The sequence below is a fragment of the Nannobrachium achirus genome (assembly GCF_963921795.1).
Source record: "Nannobrachium achirus genome assembly, chromosome: 21".
In the NCBI taxonomy this organism is placed as follows: domain Eukaryota; kingdom Metazoa; phylum Chordata; class Actinopteri; order Myctophiformes; family Myctophidae; genus Nannobrachium; species Nannobrachium achirus.
The window spans coordinates 56,996,141-57,019,533 of record NC_137828.1 but is presented as its reverse complement, the minus strand read 5'-3'; the positions used below and the strand labels follow the sequence as shown (position 1 = coordinate 57,019,533).

The 23,393-nt window shown below is 46.4% G+C and overlaps 1 protein-coding gene across 1 annotated transcript in view; it reads left to right on the top strand.

Moving 5' to 3' along the window:
- The window catches only part of odad2 (outer dynein arm docking complex subunit 2), a gene marked incomplete at both ends in the record, with an annotated part of 120,891 nt that overhangs the window by 43,206 nt on the left and 54,292 nt on the right, over window positions 1–23,393 (top strand). Inside the window, 5 exons of the mRNA XM_080751841.1 lie at window positions 4,319–4,499; window positions 5,077–5,138; window positions 9,123–9,237; window positions 15,221–15,409; window positions 16,100–16,321. Coding sequence (XP_080607967.1) covers window positions 4,319–4,499; window positions 5,077–5,138; window positions 9,123–9,237; window positions 15,221–15,409; window positions 16,100–16,321 — 769 coding nt within the window. The remainder of the gene's footprint in view (window positions 1–4,318; window positions 4,500–5,076; window positions 5,139–9,122; window positions 9,238–15,220; window positions 15,410–16,099; window positions 16,322–23,393) is intronic.

The window sequence follows — 23,393 nt, the reverse complement described above, 5'->3', positions numbered from 1 at the left end:
CACTAGTCTACTGTCTACGTGTGTGTACGCGTGTGTGTGTGTGCGTGTGTGTGTGTGCGTGTGTGCGCGTGCGTGTGCGCGTGCGTGTGTTTTCTTTGCTCTCACAAGGGTTATTTGAATAACTTATAAAAATGTCAAGGTCATGCAAAGGCTTGGAATGGCTTGACCAAGCCATTACTGTCAAAAAGGAACTGCCTAATGGTAAACTCGGTGTTCCGGGCGTGCGCTCATTTTCAGAATCAATCACAGGCTGAGTGGCATTCCAAGATGGAAATCAGTTTGGAATAAACTGTAGTAGTAATGAGAGGAAGGGGGAGGTGGAGGGGAGATTTCTTTCTTCATGAAGTAACATTACTGTAACATAGTGCATGGCCCATAACAAAGCACTGCGTGCTTCTGTGTGAGTGATCTTCAGCCTGGTCTGGACAGTATAGGCAGGGGCGTCACAAAGGAGGGGGGGAAAAGTGGGACTGAGTTACTATAGGGCCCAAGGTGGAGGGGCCTTAATTATTTTGTGCTTTAACTATTGAAAAATAGCAGATATACAAGCTTGCAGCGCGGCACCGAGTGCCGCGATGCAAGCTTGTAGATCTTCTATTTTTGAAAAGTCGTGAACATGTGTGCAAACTTTTGAATATATGTATTTTTTAAGCGGACATTTGTAACTCAAATTTTGCTTCTGGGGGTCCCTGGAATTAAATGTTTTGAGATGGGGGTCTGTGGCCAAATACATATCATTTTGGGGGTCCTTCACATGAAAAGGTTTGAGAACACTGACATAGACTATTATTTTCAAAAATAGCAGATCTACAAGCTCGAAGCTTGTATATCTGCTATTTTTCAATAGTTAAAGCACAAAATAATTGTGTGAGGGCCTGCTGTGAAGGGCCCAGAATTTGGTGTGACACCCCTGAGTATAGAGACCTAGCGGCTCTCAGCGCTAGCAGCAGCAGCAGCAGCAGCATGTGTTAGCCATTTCGCTGATTAATGATGCATCACAATGAGAGATGATTGATGGCAAGAAATATAATTACATTCATAACTGAAGTGTGTTTGTTTAAAAGCAGCCATCGTTTAAACGTCCAGAAGCTTGTGTTCTCTCTCCATTAGACTTCCAGTATTAAAGAAACGGTTTGGAGCCTGGGCCCAGATTATTCTTTAATGAAAGGCCTTTATCTAAAAGAAAGCCAACCTTGGAGTCATCGTCAGAAGCTTACTGTGTACATATTTTAAAGTAGATTTATGGAAGCAATGATATGTGGCCTCTTGAACCTATATAACAAGGTGTTAGGGACACACACAAATGCTGTGTGTAAAAAAAGAAAAAGCCTTATAACAAAAGAGTGAGGGAATAACTTTGCAATGGAAAGCCGCGACCGCCAAGTTTCGGGACCATATCTGCCAGCACAATAATGTTCGGGGTCAAGATTGCGGGGTTCGCTTCCAATTACTGACTATACCCCGCCATCTTACCTCTGTTCCAGCCCTATGATGAGCAAACCATAATTGCATATCCAAATGATACATCTCCTTAGCTCACATTCTGTCTAAATGTCTTCGCTCACTCCAGAGTTATTCCCTATTCTGCCATTGCCTTTCACTTGGAACGATTTGATGCGTTTAATACTGACTGCAGGTCACCTCTAATGTATGAGTCTGTTTGAAAGGTTTTCATATTCGGTTATGGTCTCCACCAGGCTTCTTAACCCGTTTAGAACGGGTACACATTTTGTGTTTCATTATTTTATGCTTTAACTATTGAAAAATAGCAGATCTACAAGCTCACAGCGCGGCACATTTTGACCCGATTCTATAAGTGTCTTTCGAATCCTTCTAAAGTTTTTTGAAAACCCTATGTTTCTATGTCGGCAATCTGGCCAGCCATCGTCAAAGAAAAGGTCCTTTTCACTTAAGTGGAGCTCAGTTCGTCTGTTCTTGAGAGACCACTATGTCTGTGGTTCTCAAACCTTTTCATGTGAAGGACCCCCAAAATGATATTTATCTGGCCACGGACCCCCATCTCAAAATATCTAGTTCCAGGGACCCCCCCAGAAGCAAAATTTGAGTTACAAACGTTCGCTTTGAAAATACATATTATTCAAAGATGTGCACACATTTTCACGACTTTTTTCAAAAATAGCAGATCTACAAGCTCGCAGCGCGGCACTCGGTGCCGCGCTGTGAGCTTGTATATCTGCTATTTTTCACTGGTTAACGCATTCAATAATCCTAGGCCTAAATGGGTTTTAATGCAATCTCTGTTCCGGGTCCCTGAAATGATGTCTTTCGCTCACCCAGGCTCTCCTAAACAGGCCGGCTGGCATGGAGGGTAGCATTTTAGCTCTCTGCACCATCAGTTAAAGTGTTACTCTGGCTGCTGAATGACAGAAAGAGAAGGAAGACGATCAATCATAAAAAAATGTGCCGCACCAAAAGCCAAATTGTGGTTCTTGCGTCTTCTGACAAGGCTTTTAATAACAGCTTCCAATGGTATGAGGCCCAGTGTTTGGAGGACGGGCCGCTCGCTCGAGGCAAACTGCTGCCATCACGTAATTAAGCGGGTTGGGATTTGGGCTTTAAGAAAAATAGACATGACTTAGTCCTTCATTTATCAAAAGTTATGTGCGAGATTACAAGATAATTCTACCCCAGTGCAACGCAGATGGCACTTCGGTGGCTGCATAGGAAAACCATTGTTTTCCCTTTTTTTACTCTCGGTGGGAATTTCACTTTGGCACTTGGCAGACACGCGCTTCATTAGCACGGCTTTCGCTTTGCGAGAATATGCTGCGTTTCAGCGGACCCTGACCATAACCAAATGACCTTGGACCCGTTCTACAATGGTCTACGGACCGGGCCTCTGCCAGCGACCGTAACCGTGAATAAAAACAGTCGTAGAACTTAACCGTACATCAGAGGTTTGTTGTTTTTTTTTGTTTTGTTTTTTTGCAACCGCACTATATCCCTCTTAAATGTTTACTGCTCTTATAGGGCTGGCAAACAATGCAATGTTGCAGCAAAACAGAGAGTGCGCTTTGCCAAGCCACAGCCGAGCCTCGGTCATGCAAAGTACATGTGGGGGCGCTCCGGGAGGAGCCGCATGGGAAAACTGCCTCTGCTACTGTGTCAGTGATCTGTGCCAATGCCAGCCAACGGCCCGTACAACAACCCACGTTCCTACACCGTTGTTGCTGCTGTTGTCTGTCACGTGGTCAGATGCACACCATTCGTGGCTGATTACTGAATCTTTGTCAGAGGCCCTATTTGTGTGTACAGTATGTGTTGGGAAGAACCAGGACATATTTGCACATTTATTGTACGCTTGGGAAAGAAATCAACATTCCACGAGGCAAGCATTTGGCATGACCAGATTGTTTTTTAAAGTGATGTAAAAAGTCGTAAAAACACGCAGTTGAGAAGAAAACAAGTGTTCTCCGGGCCGGGGCCCTCCCTTCGGTCCATCCAGTCTAGCACTGACCGCCTCTTGTCAACGTGCAGGAAAATGGCAGATCTACGAGCTCACGGTGCGTTGCATCGTGACGCATTGTGAGCTTGTAGATCGGCTTTTTTCATCGGTCGCTCTGTGCTGGTACTGTTTCGCTCCGGTTCAAAAGCCTCAAGGCCTCGTTGTTGGTACAACTGCCAGGTCATGCATGTCAAGGCAACTCTTTGTTCAGTTGAGAGTGGAGTATTCTTCTTTTTTTTTTTCTTTTTTTTATAATTTTTATCCCACGGTTTTTGCAACCCATTTTCTCATCCAGTGCCAACTACCTAACCTGTAGTCCTGGTTTCCGTGAGAGAACATGGAACCTTTGGATTTCTTCACATGCGGCTCTGCCGCGCCAGGGGAATTAGGGAGCACCTGGCTGGCTAGGGGGAGGTCGCATAGAAACCAGGACTACTGCATGTTTTTGTGAGGGTATCTACCCTAGGAGACACAGGGAGAACATGCAAACTCCACACAGAAAGGCCTTATCGCCAACCCCACCTACGGTGTGGGCGCTGATGACGCGGAGGGAGGAACACGCCCCCCAGCGCCCACAGCGTCCCCCGGTAGGAATCGAACCCAGGACCTTCTAGCTGTGAGGCGAAGCGCTAACCACTGCGCCACCGTGCCCCCCTAGAGAGTGGAGTATTCTGACGGGCCGCTCAGTCGACGCAAAACATTACGCGAATGATTCGTAGACCAAATAAACCACACAGTGTCAGCAGGTGCAGAACCAACATGGTGCCACAGCATGACTTGTGAGAGTATGAAGGCTGAATCACTGACAGTTAACACTCCCCCCCCCCCTCCCCACACACACACACACTTCAGATTCCAGGAGTACAAAGCCCTGGAGAAGCTGGTTGCTCTGCTCACAGACCAGCCTGAAGAGGTCCTGGTCAACGTGGTAGGAGCACTGGGGGAGTGTGCCCAGGTTCCTGCCAACCGAGACACCATACGCCAGTGTGGAGGCATCCAGCCTCTGGTCAACCTGCTCACTGGAACCAACCAGGCGAGTACAACTTTACCTGACTTTACTGACTTACGCCTACTACCCCTTCTGGGGCACAGGCCGTCAACCAGCCATCTCCAGGCATCTCTAGTCTACAACTTTTCAACTTAGTACAAGTTTGCTTTGCTTTATCTGTTTATTTAGGGGAGAGTGCACCGTTAATGAACATTCGATACAATGTACAATAAATTCATCGGTTGAACATGATGTCATGTAAACATGGCGGATTTGCCTAGAAGCTCATGATGTCCATCCTCAGTCCCACATACTGTATAGAAGACTCACGACGACAACAACATGACGAAAACATAAAAAGACAACTCTCAGCAGGGACATTGACACGCGCGCACACACACACACACACACACACACACACACACACACACACACACACACACACACACACGCACACATGCACACACACACACACACACACACACACACACACACACACACACACACACAAATGTCGACCACTGAAGACCTTCTTTTGTTTGTTTGTTTCTCTATCTCCCCCCCTCTCTCTCTCTCTCTCTCTCTCTCTCTCTTCCGTACTTCCATTCTTCACATCATCAAGGCACTGCTGGTGAACGTGACCAAAGCCGTGGGCGCCTGTGCCTCCGAGATGGATAACATGGTGTGAGTATCTCTCCCTTCAAACATACAGTACAGCACTAGGGCCAAAGGTTTTACACTGCTCCCTCCTGCCGCAGAACACACACTTGCCGAACACACACAGCAGTGTTTTCACAAGTAATTCTTTAATGCAGTAGATGACTGGCGGCGGCTTACCTAGAACATTACCGAATTAGGTCCAAAACATGTAATAAGATTGTGTGTTATGACAAAAGACGGTGACATAATTTCCCCAGATCAAAGATGGTACCATTTTAAGTCACCAAAGACCTCAGCGTTTTAAAACAAAACAGTTATTTTAGTGTGTAATTACGCAGGTAGGGTCCTCTTTCATCTGCGGCGTAATGACAGATTTTAAAGGCTTTTGTTTATTGTACCTGCTGGGATGAATATGCTTTGTGGTGTGAGCCCCAGTGTTTTACTGCATCTCCGCGGTCATTGTCAGGGACGTAGCTGGTCAGGGGAGCATACCTAAGGCCCGTCCAAGACCTCATGAGCTGGAAAAAGCACAGTGAAACATACAGTACGCTCCAGAACAGCCCATGTTCCTCCTCTCTCTCTCCCCGTGGCCGCAAAGCACTGCACAACACTGCACCGTCCCCATCTGAATCTCATTGTTTTTTTATGGGCTTGTTATGGACTCCAGGACCCTCCTTAACTCTCAAATACCCGGAACGCGCCCGAGTCGCTTTAGATTTTAACCACTTTAACCATTATTTTATGCTTTAACTTTAGAAAAATAGCAGATATAGCTTGTAGATCTGCTATTTTTGAAAAATCGTGGAAATGAGTGCAAGTCTTTGAATATCTTTGACCCGATCTTTGACCCGACTTCTAAATCCTTCCCCTAAATCATGCTGTTCTCAGACCTTTTCATGTCAAGGACCCCCAAAATTACAGGTATTTGGCCACGGACCCCCATCTCAAAATATGTTGTTCCAGGGACCACCCAGAAGTAAATATTTGAGTTACAAATGTTCGCTTTTAAGTAGATATATTCAAAGACTTGCAAAAAAAAAATCACGATCGCAGATAGCAGATCTACAAGCTCACAGTGCGGCACTCGGTGCCGCGCTGTGAGCTTGTATATCTGCTATTTTTCAATAGTTAAAGCAGTCAATAATCCTGGGCCTAAATGGGTTTTAATTAACACTGGACACAACTCGATGCTTGCGCGTCTGAGAGTGCACACTCTGCGCTAGCCGCTAACACTATTGTGTGTGTCAGAGTAACGCGCTTGTTGGGGGGGAGTTGGAACCGCAGGGGTGCAATAAAAACAGTTCAGCGTGTTTGGACAAAATAAGGCTGTCTCAGCCACTAACTGTGGGAGATTCAGCTTCAACAAAGAGAAGTGTTTTACAGTCAAGCCTGATCATTCAGCAGTCATGTTCCCCATGTTTTCTCACGACATGTATATTTAGGCCAAGGCCTTGTAATCTTTAGGCGTTTACACTTAGCCGGGGAACAGAACGTTGAGACTTCCACCGGGGCTTTTTCGGCATCTTGTGGCAAAGGGCTTATTTTGAGACATGAGCTTGTACAGTCATTTGCTAAGCAATTAACATAACTCACATTTGATTATTTCCTGCCCCAGTCCAACAGGGCCTGTGTTGTCATTTTTGCTCTATGATTGAGTAGACTCTTGCTTGTTTAGTTTGCCAACAAACTTAAGATGACGTTGTTTGCATAAGTGTTGTGCTGCAGCCACAGTGACAAAATTCCAATCTCGCGCACCACCTGACACGTTTGCCAGTGAAAGGGTTAGCTTGCATTGCACAACCGTCCACCCCCGGTTGCAGAAAAAAAAACACTGCATCACGGCCGTATGCTCCTGCTAATTAGTCGCAGTTTACATCTCCGTCTGTTCATGCTCATATAACGTAGTGCAGACTTTACAGAAGGCATTAATTGTAGTTTTGGGCAAGCTCTTACAGCCTCTCCCACTCACGCACTTAACAGGTGACATCAATTAAGTCTGTGATGGTTCAGGGCTTAGGCCGTAGGGTGGACATTGGGATTGACAACTAAACTATTAGGCAGGATGTTGGATCCAAGTAAGAAGAAGTGAAAATTAGCCTCCAGCCACGGCTTTTGCCCCGTGGAGGCATAAAAACCTGGTTTATGAGGTAACAGTCACTTTGCCCTTTGAGCTTTGACCACCTTATTCATTCAGTTCATTTTGTGAGTCCAAGTGGGCGTCGGTGCCAAATTTGAAGAAATTAGCCTCAGGTGTCCCTGAGGAATATCGTGTTCACAAGGTTGGGGGACAGACAGATGGACAGACAGATGGACAGACAGATGGACGGAAGGACGGACGGACGGACAACCCAAAGACATGATGCCTTCAGCTTTCGCCAGCGGACAAATCTGTGAAAACACTGCTTCCGTTCGCTGCGCTAGTAACTCCTGCAGGTTGGTCGGGCGGGCCGCCTGACATCTGGGGGAGATGGCGTGAAGTTCCGTGAACCTCTGTGTGCATTACATTCTCCCGGCGAAGAGAAGTGGCTGGCGACATCATGTGTAAAGAAGCATGCATGCGGTTGTCTGCACTCTTCCCAACACCAACAGTTGGGGGGTGACAGGGACCGCTGTACACTTTTTTTTGCGGTTTGGCAACTTCCAACATCGGGGAGGAAATGGAAAAAAGAAATTACATAAATAAAGCAATGTTTGTTTTCTTTCCCGACCGGTAAGACCAGCGTGCTTTAATAACGTAGCATTTCCTTTAGACAGACAAATGCCCGTGTAGCTACACAGAGAAACATGCATCGCTGAATGCCTCCAGGGGTCTGCGGTCTCCCCTCACCGATCCATCACTGTCAGCTGCATCTTCATCTCTAATGTGTTTCATACCTGCTTCTTTGGGGAGGGGAACGCGGCCCTGTACAGTATTTTGGCCGGCCCTGTGTATAGTATTTTGGCCGCCTAGTATTTTGGCGGCTTGTATTTTGTTTCTGTTTTTCAGCGGCTGGGTTTTTAAGAGGCCCCTGCGGACTGGAACCTCGTGTTATGACACCCCCTCACAACCAGACCCCCCACCCCCACAGCCCTCAGACTGATTTATGCGCAAACGGAAGACAGATGGCGTGTGGGGGTGGGGGGGGGGGAGGCGGACGTCTCCGTCGAGTTGCTCGCTCGTTGCCAGTCACGGAGATACCGTGATTAGGGAGTGTTTAAGCAATTATGACAGCATTCAATGTCGGGCCTTGTTGGTGGAAGCACACATGGGGAACACGTTACATGTTATTTATACCAGACAACGCTCGTACTGTGGCGTAATTCTTTTTGGGTTCCCAGACTCTTGACTGCAGCCCCTCGACTAACAGTCATGTATGCGGCATGAAATACTGCTCGCGCTTGAGTAAACTACGCTCGGACCCAATGAAATATAGAGAGAACCTGTCTCTTGCTCTGTTTGATTTGGAGAGAGGTCCCAACTCTCTTTTTTTTCATCTTCTTTTGCCCGGGTTGAAAAACAAGCCACCACCGTGGTACAGTATGAGTTTGTCTGCAGTTACTATATATATAAATGCATGTATGGAGTCCACACACATACAGTAGATGTACACCAGTTAACCCGTGGCCCCTAGCATGGCTGGACTGAACCGACAGTGGGTGGGTTTCAGGGCTAGCAGAGGGAACTGCAGCCTACGGGGATCAAGCCGGGGCTGTGATGGAAAGCCCATGTTTTAGATGGATGGCTCCTTTGATCCGGCTCAGTAACGGCTGCTCAAGGCCTGCACTCAAGCAAGCAAAGATATGCTCAGAGAAATGGCCACGATAATAGGCACGCTCACAAAGAGAGAGAACGAAATAACAGTCGCACTGTCCTGAGCGCTTGATTAGTAGCTGTCAGAGTAATCACTGCGTTGTAACACCGTGGGACTCACAGTCAAGTCCTTCCTATGTTTTTTTTACGTGTTCATTCCGCTTCTTTAATCTCCCTCCTCTCCACTCCCCTCCCGCTGTCTCCATTTCTCTTTCCAGGATCATTGACAGCCTGGATGGAGTGCGTCTGCTCTGGTCCTTGTTGAAGAACCCCAGTGCAGATGTCCAAGCCAGCGCTGCATGGGCCATTTGTCCATGCATCCAGAATGCAAAGGTACAGCGAAAACGCCTGGCGCTTTTCTCTCCTCTGCAACTAGCAGCACATCTGTCTTCTGTAATTGAATGTTCTCCTCTTGTCTGCGCAAGTGGAGCGGGCACACACACACACACACACACACACACACACACACACACACACACACACACGTGTGCACTGTAAATTAAATGAGTCTGCAGCGTTCCTGTCACTTCAAGGATTATGCGGGCAGGGTTGCAGTCGCCCAACATTAAGCCTGCGCCTATATCGGCGCTCTTGTCTCCAAAGCCTGCACCTTCTGCAGCCTTGCTACTGAGAGGTTTCACAGGGGCAGAGTTGTGTCAGTGGAGGGCTTACATGAACCCTGGGGCTAATACGAAGCAGAGATGCCTCCTTAGTCCTTGGCACACGTGTCAGGGAAGCAGGCAGCGGGGGAGAGAGATTCAGAGTAATATCCTGTGGCACGGCTTCTGATTCCTTCGCTGAAAATCCTCCCTCAACATGCAACTACACTACACACTAAAATCGTCATTGTTAATTTAATGTTAAGTGAGAGTGTGCAAACGGAACCAAATGGACCCTTATGCCATTTGGTATGTGTACACTCTGAGTTATAACGAATCTAACCCTAACACTGGAGGATTTGACAGTGTACAGAGGCAGTGTACGAAACAGGCAGCAGTTTCGCATCACAGCACACTGGGTGACAGACGGCCTCTCCTTTAAACCTGCTAAGCACACAGAAAACAGGCGCTCGCTGAAGAACAAGGGTCATCGTGTCCTCCTAAATACCGCTGTCATCGGGCGTATGCAGCATGACTACACAGGAAGTAATAATCATCTGAGTTTTTGTCATTCTAAATAGAACTGTTCAAGGAGCCTAGATGAAGGCTGCTAATGCAGATGTTGGGTTGGTGTTCCTGTGTAATATTCAAGTGTAATATATTGTCATATAGTTTCTTAGATACTGTGCCTTCTGCTATGCTCCCCCCAAATCCCCTGTTGTCAGGAGTGTCACACTAAATTCTGGGCCCTGGGTACAAGATTGCACTGCGGGCCCCCCATGAATGTTCTTCATAGGCATTTAGACTGTGAACGCATTATTACACATTATTTTGTGCTTTAACTATTGAAAAATAGCAGATATACAAGCTCACAGCGCGGCACCGAGTGCCACGCTGCGAGCTTGTAGATCTGCTATTTTTGAAAAATCGTGAACATTCATGTCTTTGAATATGTTTGACCCGATTCTATAAATGTCTTCTAAATCCTTCTAAGGTTTCTTTCTATGTCAGTGGTGCTCAAGCTTTTTCATGTGAAGGACCCCCAAAATGATATGTATTTGGCCATGGACCCCCATCTCAAAATATTTAGTTCCAGGGACCCCCCCAGAAGCAAGATTTGAGTTACAAATGTTCGCTTAAAAAGAGAGATTTGCACACATTTTCACAACTTATAGCAGATCTACAAGCTCGCAGCGCGGTACTCGGTGCCGCGCTGTGAGCTTGTATATCTGCTATTTTTCAATAGCTAAATAATGAAGGCCCCTCCACCAGTCCACCTTGGGCCCTAGTAACTCAGTCCCACTCCCCCCCCCCCCCCCTCCCTTGTCGTCCTGCCTCCCCTAGCGTGTGGCCTAGCGCTACACTGCGCTGGTGTCAATCAGCTCTAGTTCCAGTCAGATGTCAGCGGGCCTTTGATCCCCAGAGAGCTTGTATAATTTCCAAATACAAACGCACCGTACCTTCTATTAGATTATCGCTGTGATTAAGGTAAACAGCTTGTCAGTGGCACAATCTGGTTAAGTTTAAACAGATATATTGGGCCCGGGCAGGCAGGTGTCTGAAGGGGGTTGGAGACCCTTTTTTTCACTGGGAGCTGCTGGAATTTCTCCGCCCCCAGAAGTGTGGCGAAAAATGATGTATGGCAACCATATGGGAGGCACCGGAGGACGGCGCGGGACCCGCTATTGAACGCTAACAAAGTTTGACAATGTTTGTCTGGACGTCATCGTGCCAATTCTGAGGGAAATACATGTACATGCTCTTCTGGTGATTTTTTCGGAGACGTGGGCAATGACAAGAGCTAAACAGCGCTCTTTTTTTTTGCCTGTCGAGCCGGGGAACCTGATACAGCACCGCCTTGGTGCAGTAGTTATTTAGATTAAAAAAAAAAGAAAACATGTGGTTTGAATTAGCAGCTCCAGAGTGGATTTATGAGAGACCCATGCAATAAATGCATCTGCTGGATGCTCCATACGACTGCAGCCCCCTCCCACACACACGCACACTCACGCACACACACACACACACACACACACACACACACACACACACACACACACACACACACACACACACAGGCACATGCTGCTCTAGCACGGGGCACTCAACTTAAATCCACATATCATTATTCACATACTGTATAAGTGCTTATGGGTCAGTCAATTAGCTTCTGTTTTTTTTATTTTGTGGACAATATGAACTTTGGATGCCAGATTAGCTTTTCTTTTTTTCTTTACTTTGAATGCTGTACAAGCCTGATTGCGTTAGAGGAAAGGCACAGGCAGGCTGTTCTATCACGGGCCACTCAACTTAGATACACATTATTATTCAAGTACTGTACTTTTTTGGGGGGCAATATTAACTTTTTTCCCTTTATATAGTACAGCACTGGTTCTCAAAGTGGATTCCAGGGACTCTTTGGGTTCCTTTAGGGGGGTTTAAATTGACCCATTCAAGGCTGTAACTCTGACAGTGTACAAATGGAACCAAATGAACCCTAGTGGGTTCATTTGGTTCCATTTGTACACTGCCAGAGTTAAGGGGAGACCTTGAAATGTGAAAGTTTGAGAAACACTGTAGTACAGTACCTGTGTGTGCTGTACCAACCTGCTTACAGGTGAGAAAGGGCCAGGGTAGCGTCGCTGATGTGCGCCTCCCGCTTAAAATCCCGACGCAACATCGGCACACAATGTGTTTCCGATTTTATTGGGCACAAGAGGACTGCGGGGGAGGAGGGAGCCTGCCCTGCATGGGTGAAAGACGCCTTTCCGTGTGCAGCCTCATAATGTTGTGGTTTCTTCCAGATCTGGGGGCCGGTCCAGGCCTTGAAAGAGATGCTGGCTAGTCCGCCGCAGCTGGTGGCTTGAGAGCACTTCCTCTGTCGCTGGGACTCCCGGCCCGGCCGTCATCAGTATTCCTGAGGAAGGGCTTCCTGTGTGTGTCGGGCCGGGGTGGGATGGGGTGCGGTGGGGAAGGGGGGGGAAGGGGTCAGGCTGCTTGCCCCTGGGCCCCCGCGCCCAGAAGCACGCGCCTCATCCCCTGGCATGGCATCACAGAGCCCATAGACCCCTGTACTGCTCTGCTCGCTGGCCCCGTCTCAGCTCTGCAGGGCTGTCTGTCAGGGGTGTCACAAGGGGGGGGGGGAGTGGGACTGAGTCACTAGGGCCCAAGGTGGAGGGGCCTTAATTATTTTATACTTTAGCTATTGAAAAATAGCAAATCGACAAGCTCACAGCGCGGCACCGAGTGCCGACGCTGCAAGCTTGTAGATCTGCTATTTTTCAAAGGTGTGTGCAAATCTTTGAATATATGTATCTTTTTTTGCGAACATTTGTAACTCAAAATGTTGCTTCTGGGGGGTCCCTGGAACTAAATATTTTGAGATGGGGTTCCGTGGCCAAATACATATCATTTGGGGGTCCTTCACATGAAAAGGTTTGAGCACCACTGACATAGAAACATAGGTTTTTCAAGAAACCTTAGAAGGATTTGAAATATTCAAAGACTTTTCACGATTTTTTCAAAAATAGCAGAACTACAAGCTCGCAGCGCAGCACTTGGTGCCGCGCTGTGAGCCTGCATATCTGCTGTTTTTCAATAGTTCAATGTGAGTGAATCCTGGGTCCAGAATTTGGTGCGACACCCCTGCTCTCCGTTGAGTGAGAGGAGCACATCCAGCTCTCCCAGAGTAGCCGTGCAGCAAAAACCACACATCAGGACCTGGTCTTTGTCAGCGATGCATTTCCTGAAATCCCTGTCGACGGCCGCTGCCTATTTTAACTCTCAAATACCTGGAACGCGCCCGAGTCGCGTTAGATTTTAACCACTTTAACCATTATTGTATGCTTTAACTTTAGAAAAATAGCAGATATACAAGCTCACAGCGCGGCACCGAGTGCCGCGCTGCGAGCTTGTAGATCTGCTATTTTTGAAAAATCGTGAAAATGTGTGCAAGTCTTTGAATATCTTTGACCCGATCTTTGACCCGACTTCTAAATCCTTCCTCTAAATCAGTGGTTCTCAAACGTTTTCATGTCAAGGACCCCCAAAATTACAGGTATTTGGCCACGGACCCCCATCTCAAAATATGCTGTTCCAGGGACCCCCCAGAAGCAAATATTTGAGTTACAAATGTTCGCTTTTAAATAGATGTATTCAAAGACTTGCAAAGAAAAATCACAATTTTTCAAAAATAGCAGATCTACAAGCTCGCAGCGCGGCACTCGGTGCCGCGCTGTGAGCTTGTATATCTGCTATTTTTCAATAGTTAAAGCAGTCAATAATCCTAGGCCTAAATGGGTTAAAAAGGCCTATGGACGAGAAAGTACAGTACACACGTATGATTCTGGTGTCTACTGTCCTGAACAGCCCTGTGTCATACATCAGCGCTGGACATTTTAGATTGATGTTGAAGTGGACTCAAATTAGGCGAGCTTTGTGATTTGCTTTCACTCATCTATAATTGCATGCTTTCGGGGAGTAAAGAAATCTGTGCTATTTTCATCGCATTGAACATTACAGAGCCAGCCACCTCGATGTATTCCTCCCTTTGGCGGGGCTCTGGCGATATGGTGGAGTTGTGATTCTAAAACAGCCGGCCTGATGTGCCAAGCCATACTGAAGGCAGCGTCCAGTGCCCGCTTCTTCCGCTGTGGTTCCCTCAGCACTCGCCACCAGCCTTTTGGCGCGGAAGGCCCGGCCCCATAAGTGGCTGAGAGTCCTGTGGTGCCCACCAGGCCTCCTGGTGCCATGAACTCCCAAAGTCATGAACCTGTCCTCACACTGCGTCAGGTTGGGGCACGAGCTTTGAGTGCCATTACTTCTAAGCTCTAATGCTACGTTGCCGTCTCGCTGTGACAGGTGCGGGTGAGAGGGACGACAGCTTGATAGAGATGTCAAAAGACTCTTGCGTCAGGCACCAAACAGAGTAGGATCCAAAAGCAGGGGGGAGGGGGTGGGGGGAGGCAACGGGGGGCAAATCGACCAGGGGCAGCATGGGTCACAGTTCGGGGGGGGGAGGGGGGCAGTCAGCGTGGCGCCTGATTCAAGAGGGGCAAGCCATAGTCTGTGGGCCGGATCCTGGTCCAAAACGCTGGGGGTCTGTCCGAACAAGCAGAAGTACAAAGGCGTTAGTTAGGGGAAAATCCAGATACAGGCAGGGGTCTGAAACAGGCAAAATAACTGGTTCCGAATATCAGGTTTAAGTAACTGTGGCTGCTCAGTGGACCCAGGCACAGGTGTGGAAGTGGGCACACTTGTGTGGGAGCTCCCATGGGTGTGGGGTTGACACTCATCCCTGGTCGTATACATCCAAGTGACAGCTCTGATACTGGGGACGGCGCTGGTCGCTGAGACATCCCTAGACAGATTGGAACAGAGTTGCTGCACATGCCTGATGATGAGAAGAGCCATAGATTGGGACAGCCAGGTCTTGCATCGATGACAGCCTTTTTCCATTCTGCGTAGAGCAGTGTAGAGCCATGGCTCTGTACTGTACCTCTGATTGGACTGCAATGATGTGACTTTGATTGTTGCTTGGACTGATGAAAAGCCTTTTTCTTCCCCCCCCTTTTCTTTACTTGTATGTGTCTTTTGTTTTCTCTGCTTAGATGCCCCTGCATGCCCCCCCCCCTCCATTTCTTTGCCAATTATAGCCTCAGGCCTCATTGTCACAGAGTGAGAACACTATAGCTAATAACAGGCCCTTTGACTTTTAGGATGCAGGGGAAATGGTGCGCTCCTTCGTCGGTGGATTGGAACTGATTGTTAATTTGCTGAAGTCAACAAACAAAGAGGTGCTGGCGAGTGTTTGTGCCGCCATCGCCAAAATAGCCAACGACGGGGAGAATCTGGCAGTCATCACCGATCACGGGGTCGTCCCGATGCTAGCCAAGCTGACTAACACAGTAAGTATACCTCGCCACAGGAGACAAACAACAAGATTTTCCTTTACGGCACCATTTTCTTGTTCACCATAGCGTAAATCTCACTAATGAGGAGAAAGCTGATAGCATGTTGCCAGGGGTCTGTGGCAGAGACGTAGCGGAGCTGAGCTGGTAGTTTCTGGGGTTTTGTCTCCGGAGGCCATCAGCATACTACTGTCCCCCTTCTAGGGGTGGGGGATATGGTGATAATTATCATTGAGACGATACGATGGGTCCACGATATGCCTTTTCAGAGATATTGCACGTATCGTGATACAATTGAGGGAGCCTTGTAAAAAATCCTGTTTAATCGTTAATACAGAGATTCATTGCAGAATTCAATTCAAACCTGCATTTTGGTCTAAATCAGTATAGCTCTCAAACTTTAAAATGTCAAGGTCTCCACTTAACTCTGACAGTATACAATTGAAAACATGGTCCATTTGGTTTCATTTGTACACTGTAAGAGTTACATACTTGTAAAGTTCAATTTCAACCTCCCAAAAAGAACCCAGAGAGTCTAGATTTTGTCAAGTAACTTGAAAAATAACCATAAAAACCAACGTGAAAAGGAATCGTGATAAAAATCGTATATCGTGAAACAGCTTGGGAAAATATCGTGATATTGTATTTTTCCTTATCGCCCACCCCTACCCCCTTCTGTCCGAGCAGACCGACGACGGGCTCCGTCGCCACCTGGCCGAGGCCATCGCCTGCTGCTGCATGTGGGGCAGCAACAGGGAGTCGTTCGGGGAGGCCGGGGCCGTGGCCCCCCTGGTCCACTACCTGAGGTCCACGGACTGCTGCGTCCACCGGGCCACGGCGCAGGCCCTGTTCCAGCTCTCCAAGGACCCCAGCAACTGCATCACCATGCACCAGAATGGAGTTGTCAAGGTCAGTCGCACTTCCGTCTACGCCAGGGGTGGGCAACTTTGATGATGGAGAGGGCCACTACATGTTCACACTCACTCCAGAGGGCCACGATGCATATTCATAGCAAAAATAGCCGATCTACAAGCTCAAAACGCGTCGCAGGGTGACGCGTTTTGAGCTTGTAGATCGGCTATTTTTGCTATTTTTGAATTGGAATCCCGAAAAGTAACTTTTTTTTTCTTCTTTTGTTTTAAATTTTCAAATGCATTTATATGTCCTTATGTTAACTTTATGAACTTAAATACAAATACATTGGACATAAGAAATACAATAACATTTTAATACTAGTCATTTAGCTACTAATATAGACTAAAAAATTAAAGCTGGTAATTTTTTCCAAGTTTGGAATTGTAACAGCTGAAATCAATAATATATCAGTACTCCAATATTAACCTGCGGGCCGCATTAAGTGAAGGTGATGGCCGCATGTGGCCCCCGGGCCGCCAGTTGCCCATGTATGATCTACCCCAACGACAATCATGCAACAAAAGCTCAAAGACACACTGCACCCACTGTTTTCCCTCTTCATTAAGTCATTATAAAATTATAATTTCTTGTGGTTTAGTGTTTTATTTTACAGTAAATAGAGTTATTACATTGAGGAAAATCCGCCTTGCCTCCCCCCCACCAGCACCACCAGCAGCCTTGTTATAGCAATAGTGTGAAAGAACACTTGACTTGAGTAATAAACTTTGAGTTGCTGTGACTATTTTCAGAGCCTTTGACCGATGAAGCAGAAAACAAAGTGCGTTTTATTCCGGTGGCGGAAACATGAGTCCGCTCTCTAGCTGTCATGGGAATTCAGAAAAGCAAACAGCTCAGTGTGTGCGAAGTGCCACTTCCTCGGTAGACCCTAGATGCCATCGCAGCGCGAGTCAAAGGGCTGTAGCTGGGGGTAACCGTTGCTAAGGGCCGTCCCTGGACATCAGGGTAGAATGCGGCGGAGATACATTTCAGGCCAAGGAATAGGGGTCAAAGCTGTTTAGCGCTAAAGACTTACAATGTTATGTTTAAGGCGTGTGATTTTGCCCCCCACCCCCCCCCCCCCTCTCCCTTTAAAGCTGCATCTCTTGAAGATCGTCATTGCAATTATGCAGTGCAATTCCCAAAAAGCTCTTGTTGAAAAAAAAGGGAACAAGCATTGTTTTTGTGGATGCACTTCAGGCTGCGGGGCTCTTTCCACAGCCCCGCTCCAGATATTGTTTATGTTTTGTCCATGACAGGGACGTCGAGATTCAACGTCGAGATTGGCCTGTAATTGATGTCTGTCACAGATGATCATGTACCGTAATTCAATGTTTGGGGAAAAAACGACTGGCTCGTTCTCTAATTCGGTCACATTCTACGAAGAAACATTTTCACATGAGAAATCTCTCTGTGGCCACAGAGAGTTAAAATTGTTCTTATTTTTTTTTCTTCAATAACAACTGCGATATAAATTATGAAGTGGTTTAGCCTGCTGCAGCCAAATATTTTTTCCCATGTTCATTTAATGGTGTACTTTAGCTTGATCTGCTGTTACAGTGTATGTGGTTCAACACTGGCCATAATTGGTAGCTGGACTGAACATTGGGTGTTCCGAAAGAGTTATGTCCAATTTGCAAAAGTCGTTAAGATGAATGTGTTTTTGTAGTTTGAGCCACGACAACAACTGGACAGGCCCTCTTTCTCTCTCTCTTACTCATTGTGTGTGTGTGTGTGTGTGTGTGTGTGTGTGTGTGTGTGTGTGTGTGTGTGTGTGTGTGTGTGTGTGTGTGTGTGTGTGTGTGTGTGTGTGTGTGTGTGTGTGTGTGTGTGTGTGTGTGTGTGTGCGCGTGCGCGCGTGCGTGTTTCACTTGCACTCCAACACACTGCATACCACCCTTTTTAATCTGTCTCTCTGTTTGCCCTTATTAATGTACCAGTTCAGAGTTTCAACACCACTCCATAATGTATTTTTGGACTTTTAAAGAGCTTAATTACTAAAGGGCCACGTAACTGCTTTAGTGTTTCATTTGTTCCTAATCTCAGACGCGTTGGAAACACAACACACAACACAGACTGGCTCATTGTTCGGTGGTATGGCCAGCGCGCAAGGGATGTATACCTGGCTTCTTGAGCCCTGAGGAGACATTACAGCGAGGGCTTGTCACTCTCCGATGAGGGAACCATTCAGTAATGTTTAGCCTCATGATATACGCATCAGTACCGTGGAGAATGTGCTAAAACAATATATCCTATTAGTCGGGAAAGACTCTGAGAGTGGACTTCACCTAGGGCCATGAATGCTGGGCCTGGATCGCACGGTGCGCCTAATTTATTGCCCAGTGTAAGAATTCGAGACTGCCTCTTGTGTTATTGTGGCCATATTTCTAAAACAAAACTTTCTATGCCACTGAGAGGCTCTCACGAAACATATTTACACCGTATGTACTGTAGTATACGATTTCAAATGGTTTCTCTTGGTCGGAGGCTGCGTAGTGTAAGTGTGCGGTACTTGAGTATAAGTGACTTTCCTCTCTTGCATTCTAAATGCTGCACAGCTCCTAAAGTCCCATAAGACTTGCAAAGGAAATTAAGCATTGAAACAGAAGTATTTCACACTGGGAAATGCATTTATGTCCCATTTTGGGTTATTTATTTATTTTACTGTCCCTTCCGCTGTCTCAAATATTTGCCTCAGCTACTGTATATTACATTCTTAAGCTGTGGAACAGCTTATAGCATTGCAAATTCATACTACCTAAATATTGGTTTATATTAGTTTATATATAGATTTATTCATACTAGATTTATTTATGATATTATTTATTATATAGTGATGTATTATATCTCTGTTGGAGGTCAAAAGGGGGCGGGCCTGCGGACTTATCAAAACCAGCTAACTCCATCATGTTTACAAGATGATATTTACGGCAGTATATCTTTAAATGTATCTTCAATTACATCTCAACCTTAAGATTTAGTTTGCTGATTTCAAAAGGGCATTCATAGATGCTGAAATGGTGTCCATTTTATTTTGGGTCCAACTGCTGTGTGCTGCTAGAAGGTCTGCTGGGCTTCTCAGAACAAACCTTGACCAGGACCAGTGGTGGAAAAAGTACTCAGATTTTTTACTTTAGTAAAAGTATCAATACTTTTTTTTAAAAGATGTGTTTATTAACAAATATCAATCGATATACAAATACAATCAAAAATGTATCATTCTTTTTTTCTTTTTTTTGAACAAGACAGTAAAAAAAGTAAAAGACAAGATAAAGACAGAAAGGATAACAAAAAAATACAGAAAAAACCCAACCCTCCCGAACCCACCCCCCACCCCTTTCCCCGAATGGCCCACCACTACACTCTTACTCTATATCAAGACAATATACTTTTCCACAGAACCCGTAGACAGAACTCTCAGATCGTCTGAAAACACTGAAGTCAACCTGTAGGGGATATAGTGGGCAGACAGTCCAAATAATCCTGCCAAATCTTTTGAAATAATTCAGGTTTTCTTCTGACATTGTACAGAAGTTTTTCTGGTGTGCAATAAGAAGAAAGCTCATTTATCCAGTGTCTCTGTGAGGGTGCGTTCTCCGACTTCCAATTAACTAAAATAATTTTCTTTGCAGCTAAAAGTATCAATACTGCATTATAGAAATAGTTACAAGTAAATGTGTGGAATCCTAAATTTACTTGAGTAGCAAAATGTACCAACGTTTTTAAATAAATGTAGTGGAGTATGTTAGTGGATCCGAGATATAGTGGAGTGGAAATAAAAGTGTTGAAAACTGGAAATACTCAAGTAAAGTACAAATACCTCAAAATTGTAATTAAGTAGAGTACTTGGGTAAATGTAACGAGTTACTTTACGCCACCGTTCAGGACAGGGTCTCAGCGGCAGCTCGCTTTCCCAGAGGAAGTGTGAAGAAATCCAGCGTCAGAGACACATTTCTCCACGTTTGATTTGACATCTACACTTGGTATCTCACAGTTTTATACGGATGTGCTTTATTTTGTCCCTGCGTACAGAATCAACACGCCCTCCCCTTGCACATTACATTGCTTCCAGAAGAACTGGAGATTGTTTGCCGAGACCATAAATCCATGTAGACAGCTTTAGCCAGCTTTTTGTATTAAAGAGCCTCTTTCATAAGAAAAAGCTTTGTGAAGTAAATTGATGTAAATTACAAAATGCGGATGGTAATTATTGGCAATTTTCAACTGAAGGTATTCCAGAGCATTGGCCGTTGCCAGGTCCTGGTATGTATTTTAGGCTGTGACTAATCTAAATGAGAAAAACGTTTGCGCTGTTGTTGCCATGAGCCCACTTCTGCCCCAGCGCGATGACTGTTTGTTTTCCTTTTTTTTCTCTCCTCCTTCTGTCTTACAAGTACGCTCTGGGAGCGAAAGTGGGCTGTGAAAGCAGCGGGAGGGTGTGTGGGGGGGAGGGGGAGGGGGAGGGGGGCAACGACTACACCGAACAAGAGCGAGGTGAATTCAAGCACAGTACACCAAGAAATATCTCAGACGATTCCTCTTAGTCATGCTGCCGTCTGTGTAGCAGGACCGCTGGTTGTGTGTGGATGTGGTAAGCAGATGATACAGGCAGTACAGTTACACGCACTGCCTGCTCTGTTGTTCGGACTACTGTGCATTCATATTATCTATATCAGTGTTTCTCAAACTTTCACATTTCAAGGTCTCCGCTTAACTCTGACAAGTGTACAAATGGAACCAAATGAACCTGTCAGGGTTCATTTTGTTCCATTTTGTACACTGTCAGAGTTACAGACTTGTATGGGTCAATTTAAACCCCCTAAAGCAGGGGTTTTCAAAATGGGTGACGGGGCACCCTGGGGTGCCGCGACGGCAGTCCAGGGGTGCCGCGAGATAATTTGATAATATTTGAAATGTATTTCGACATTTAAAAATACTAGTCCTTACCCGTTCAAAGATATGAGCTCCGAAATGATGAAATGCAGTGTGTGGGTTATGGGATGTGCACTGTGCACAGTATATGAGGGACGGAAAGTAACTTTAACTGGTGCTTGCATGATAATATGTAGGAGCATCAATGTAAGAAATACCCGTTTCGTTTAATGGCTACAGAGATACTGTGTACCGATCTGCATGATTTTTGATCAAAATCTGTAACAGGACCAGACAAGGAGACATGGGGAGAGCATGCAAACTCACCACAGAAAGGCCCTATCGCCAACCCCACCGCTGATGACACGGGTGGAGGAACACACCCCCAGCGCCCACAGCTTCCCCCGGCGGGAATCGAACCCAGGACCTTCGAGCTGTGAGGCGAAGTGCTAACCACTGCACCACCGTGCCCCTGTATCATTTTAAACTTGAAGTACAAACTTATTTTCAGTCAGTTCTAACGGAAATGTCTATTATCTCGCTTTCCTCGCAACATAATCGCTAAAAGGTCTGGGAGTGAACATTAGGAATATAATAATGTAGGGGTGCCTCGGATGAAAAAAATATTTATAGGGGTGCAAGAGCCCAAAAAGGTTTGGGAACCCCTGCCCTAAAGGAACCCACAGAGTCCCTGGAATCCACTTTGAGGACCACTGATCTATATTATGACACCGCTGACTCCAGCCTCTGCGCTTCCAACATCTGCACTGTCTGCAGGAATATGCCAAAGAGGCCGGTGGATGCTCGAGACATTGAAACTGAAAAGTCTCACAATGAAACTTTTTTCCGCTCAAAAATCATTGATTTTAATGCTCCCCATCTCCTCCTCCTCCTCTCCTCTCCCCAGGAGACAGAGGGAGACCAGCTTAACAGCCTCTTGGCTCGCTGGATGCTGTAGGGAATGTTGTTTACCTTGACTTCCCTCAGTAACTTCCCCTCCCGGTCCAGCTAAACACTGCTGTCTGTTTGTGTGCTGTTTGCCTACACGGGGGAGCCTGAAACATGGTAACTGCAGCCTAGGGGAGGGGAGGGGGGGTAATGGTTGTCAGACCAGGAATGGGGGGATGGGGGGGGGGGGGGGGGGGGTGGGTGAGGGTGAGGATCACGGTCTGTGTGCTTGAACGGAATGAATTCAAACCTGCTCACGGAGCAAAGCAACCCAACACCCGCGTATTTAATCCACCGCAACACGTCCATGTGCGATGGGTTGTGTGCGCACGCACGTACCTTAAAACAATGTCTGCAATGTCTTTTCCTCGCAACATAATCACTAAATTATCGTCACTGTCGGGCAGAAACCTCTGTCGCACAAAACTAGTGAAAACAGCCGATCTACAAGCACTTGTAGATCTGCTGTTTTCACTGGTTTAGTACATTTTATAGATGATAAATACAAAACAAACGGTTTTGGACATAGGCCTACAAGGTTTCCACCCGACAACGACGATATTCTATAAATTTAAGGTGCTGGGAGTTAAAATTATGATGTAGGGGTGCCTAGGATTAATAAAATATTCATGGGGTGCCCTGAGACAAAACAGTTTGTGAACCCCTGCTCTAAACCTCACTGCTCACTTCGAGGGGTCAGGACTCACTGGAGCCCTCTGAAGTGCCAAAGAAACCCACCAGACCAGACTTGACGATTCATTTCTCAAGCGCGGGGCAAAGTGTTCATGTTACCACGGTTCGGGGAATAATCTAACAAGCGGTGTATTATATTCTTTGAGGATCCCAGCTGGGAGGGAAAGAGCGCAGGAGAGAGGGAGAAGAGGAAGAAAAAAAAAACAGCACGGAGTGAGAGAGAGAGAGAGACGCGCTTATCTTAGCTTAGCTGTGCGCTTCGGGAGACCTTATTTGGCGACTTCTGAATAACATGCTATGAGGTTGGCAAAAAAAAAAAAGAAGCTGCCTCTGGCAGTCCTCAGGCATCCTCTCCGTTCACAAAAGAGACTTGTCCCGGGGAGCTGCATGTTTTCTGGGGGCCTGTGTGTGGATGCAACTAAATTTGAGGTGTTTTGGATGCTATTTAGAAAGTCGTATAAAAACAGCTGCCAAAGCGCTTCTTTACACACTACTCTACTCCACCGACACTAGGGCATTGAGAGGCACGCAGACACACACAAGACCCATCCGTGGT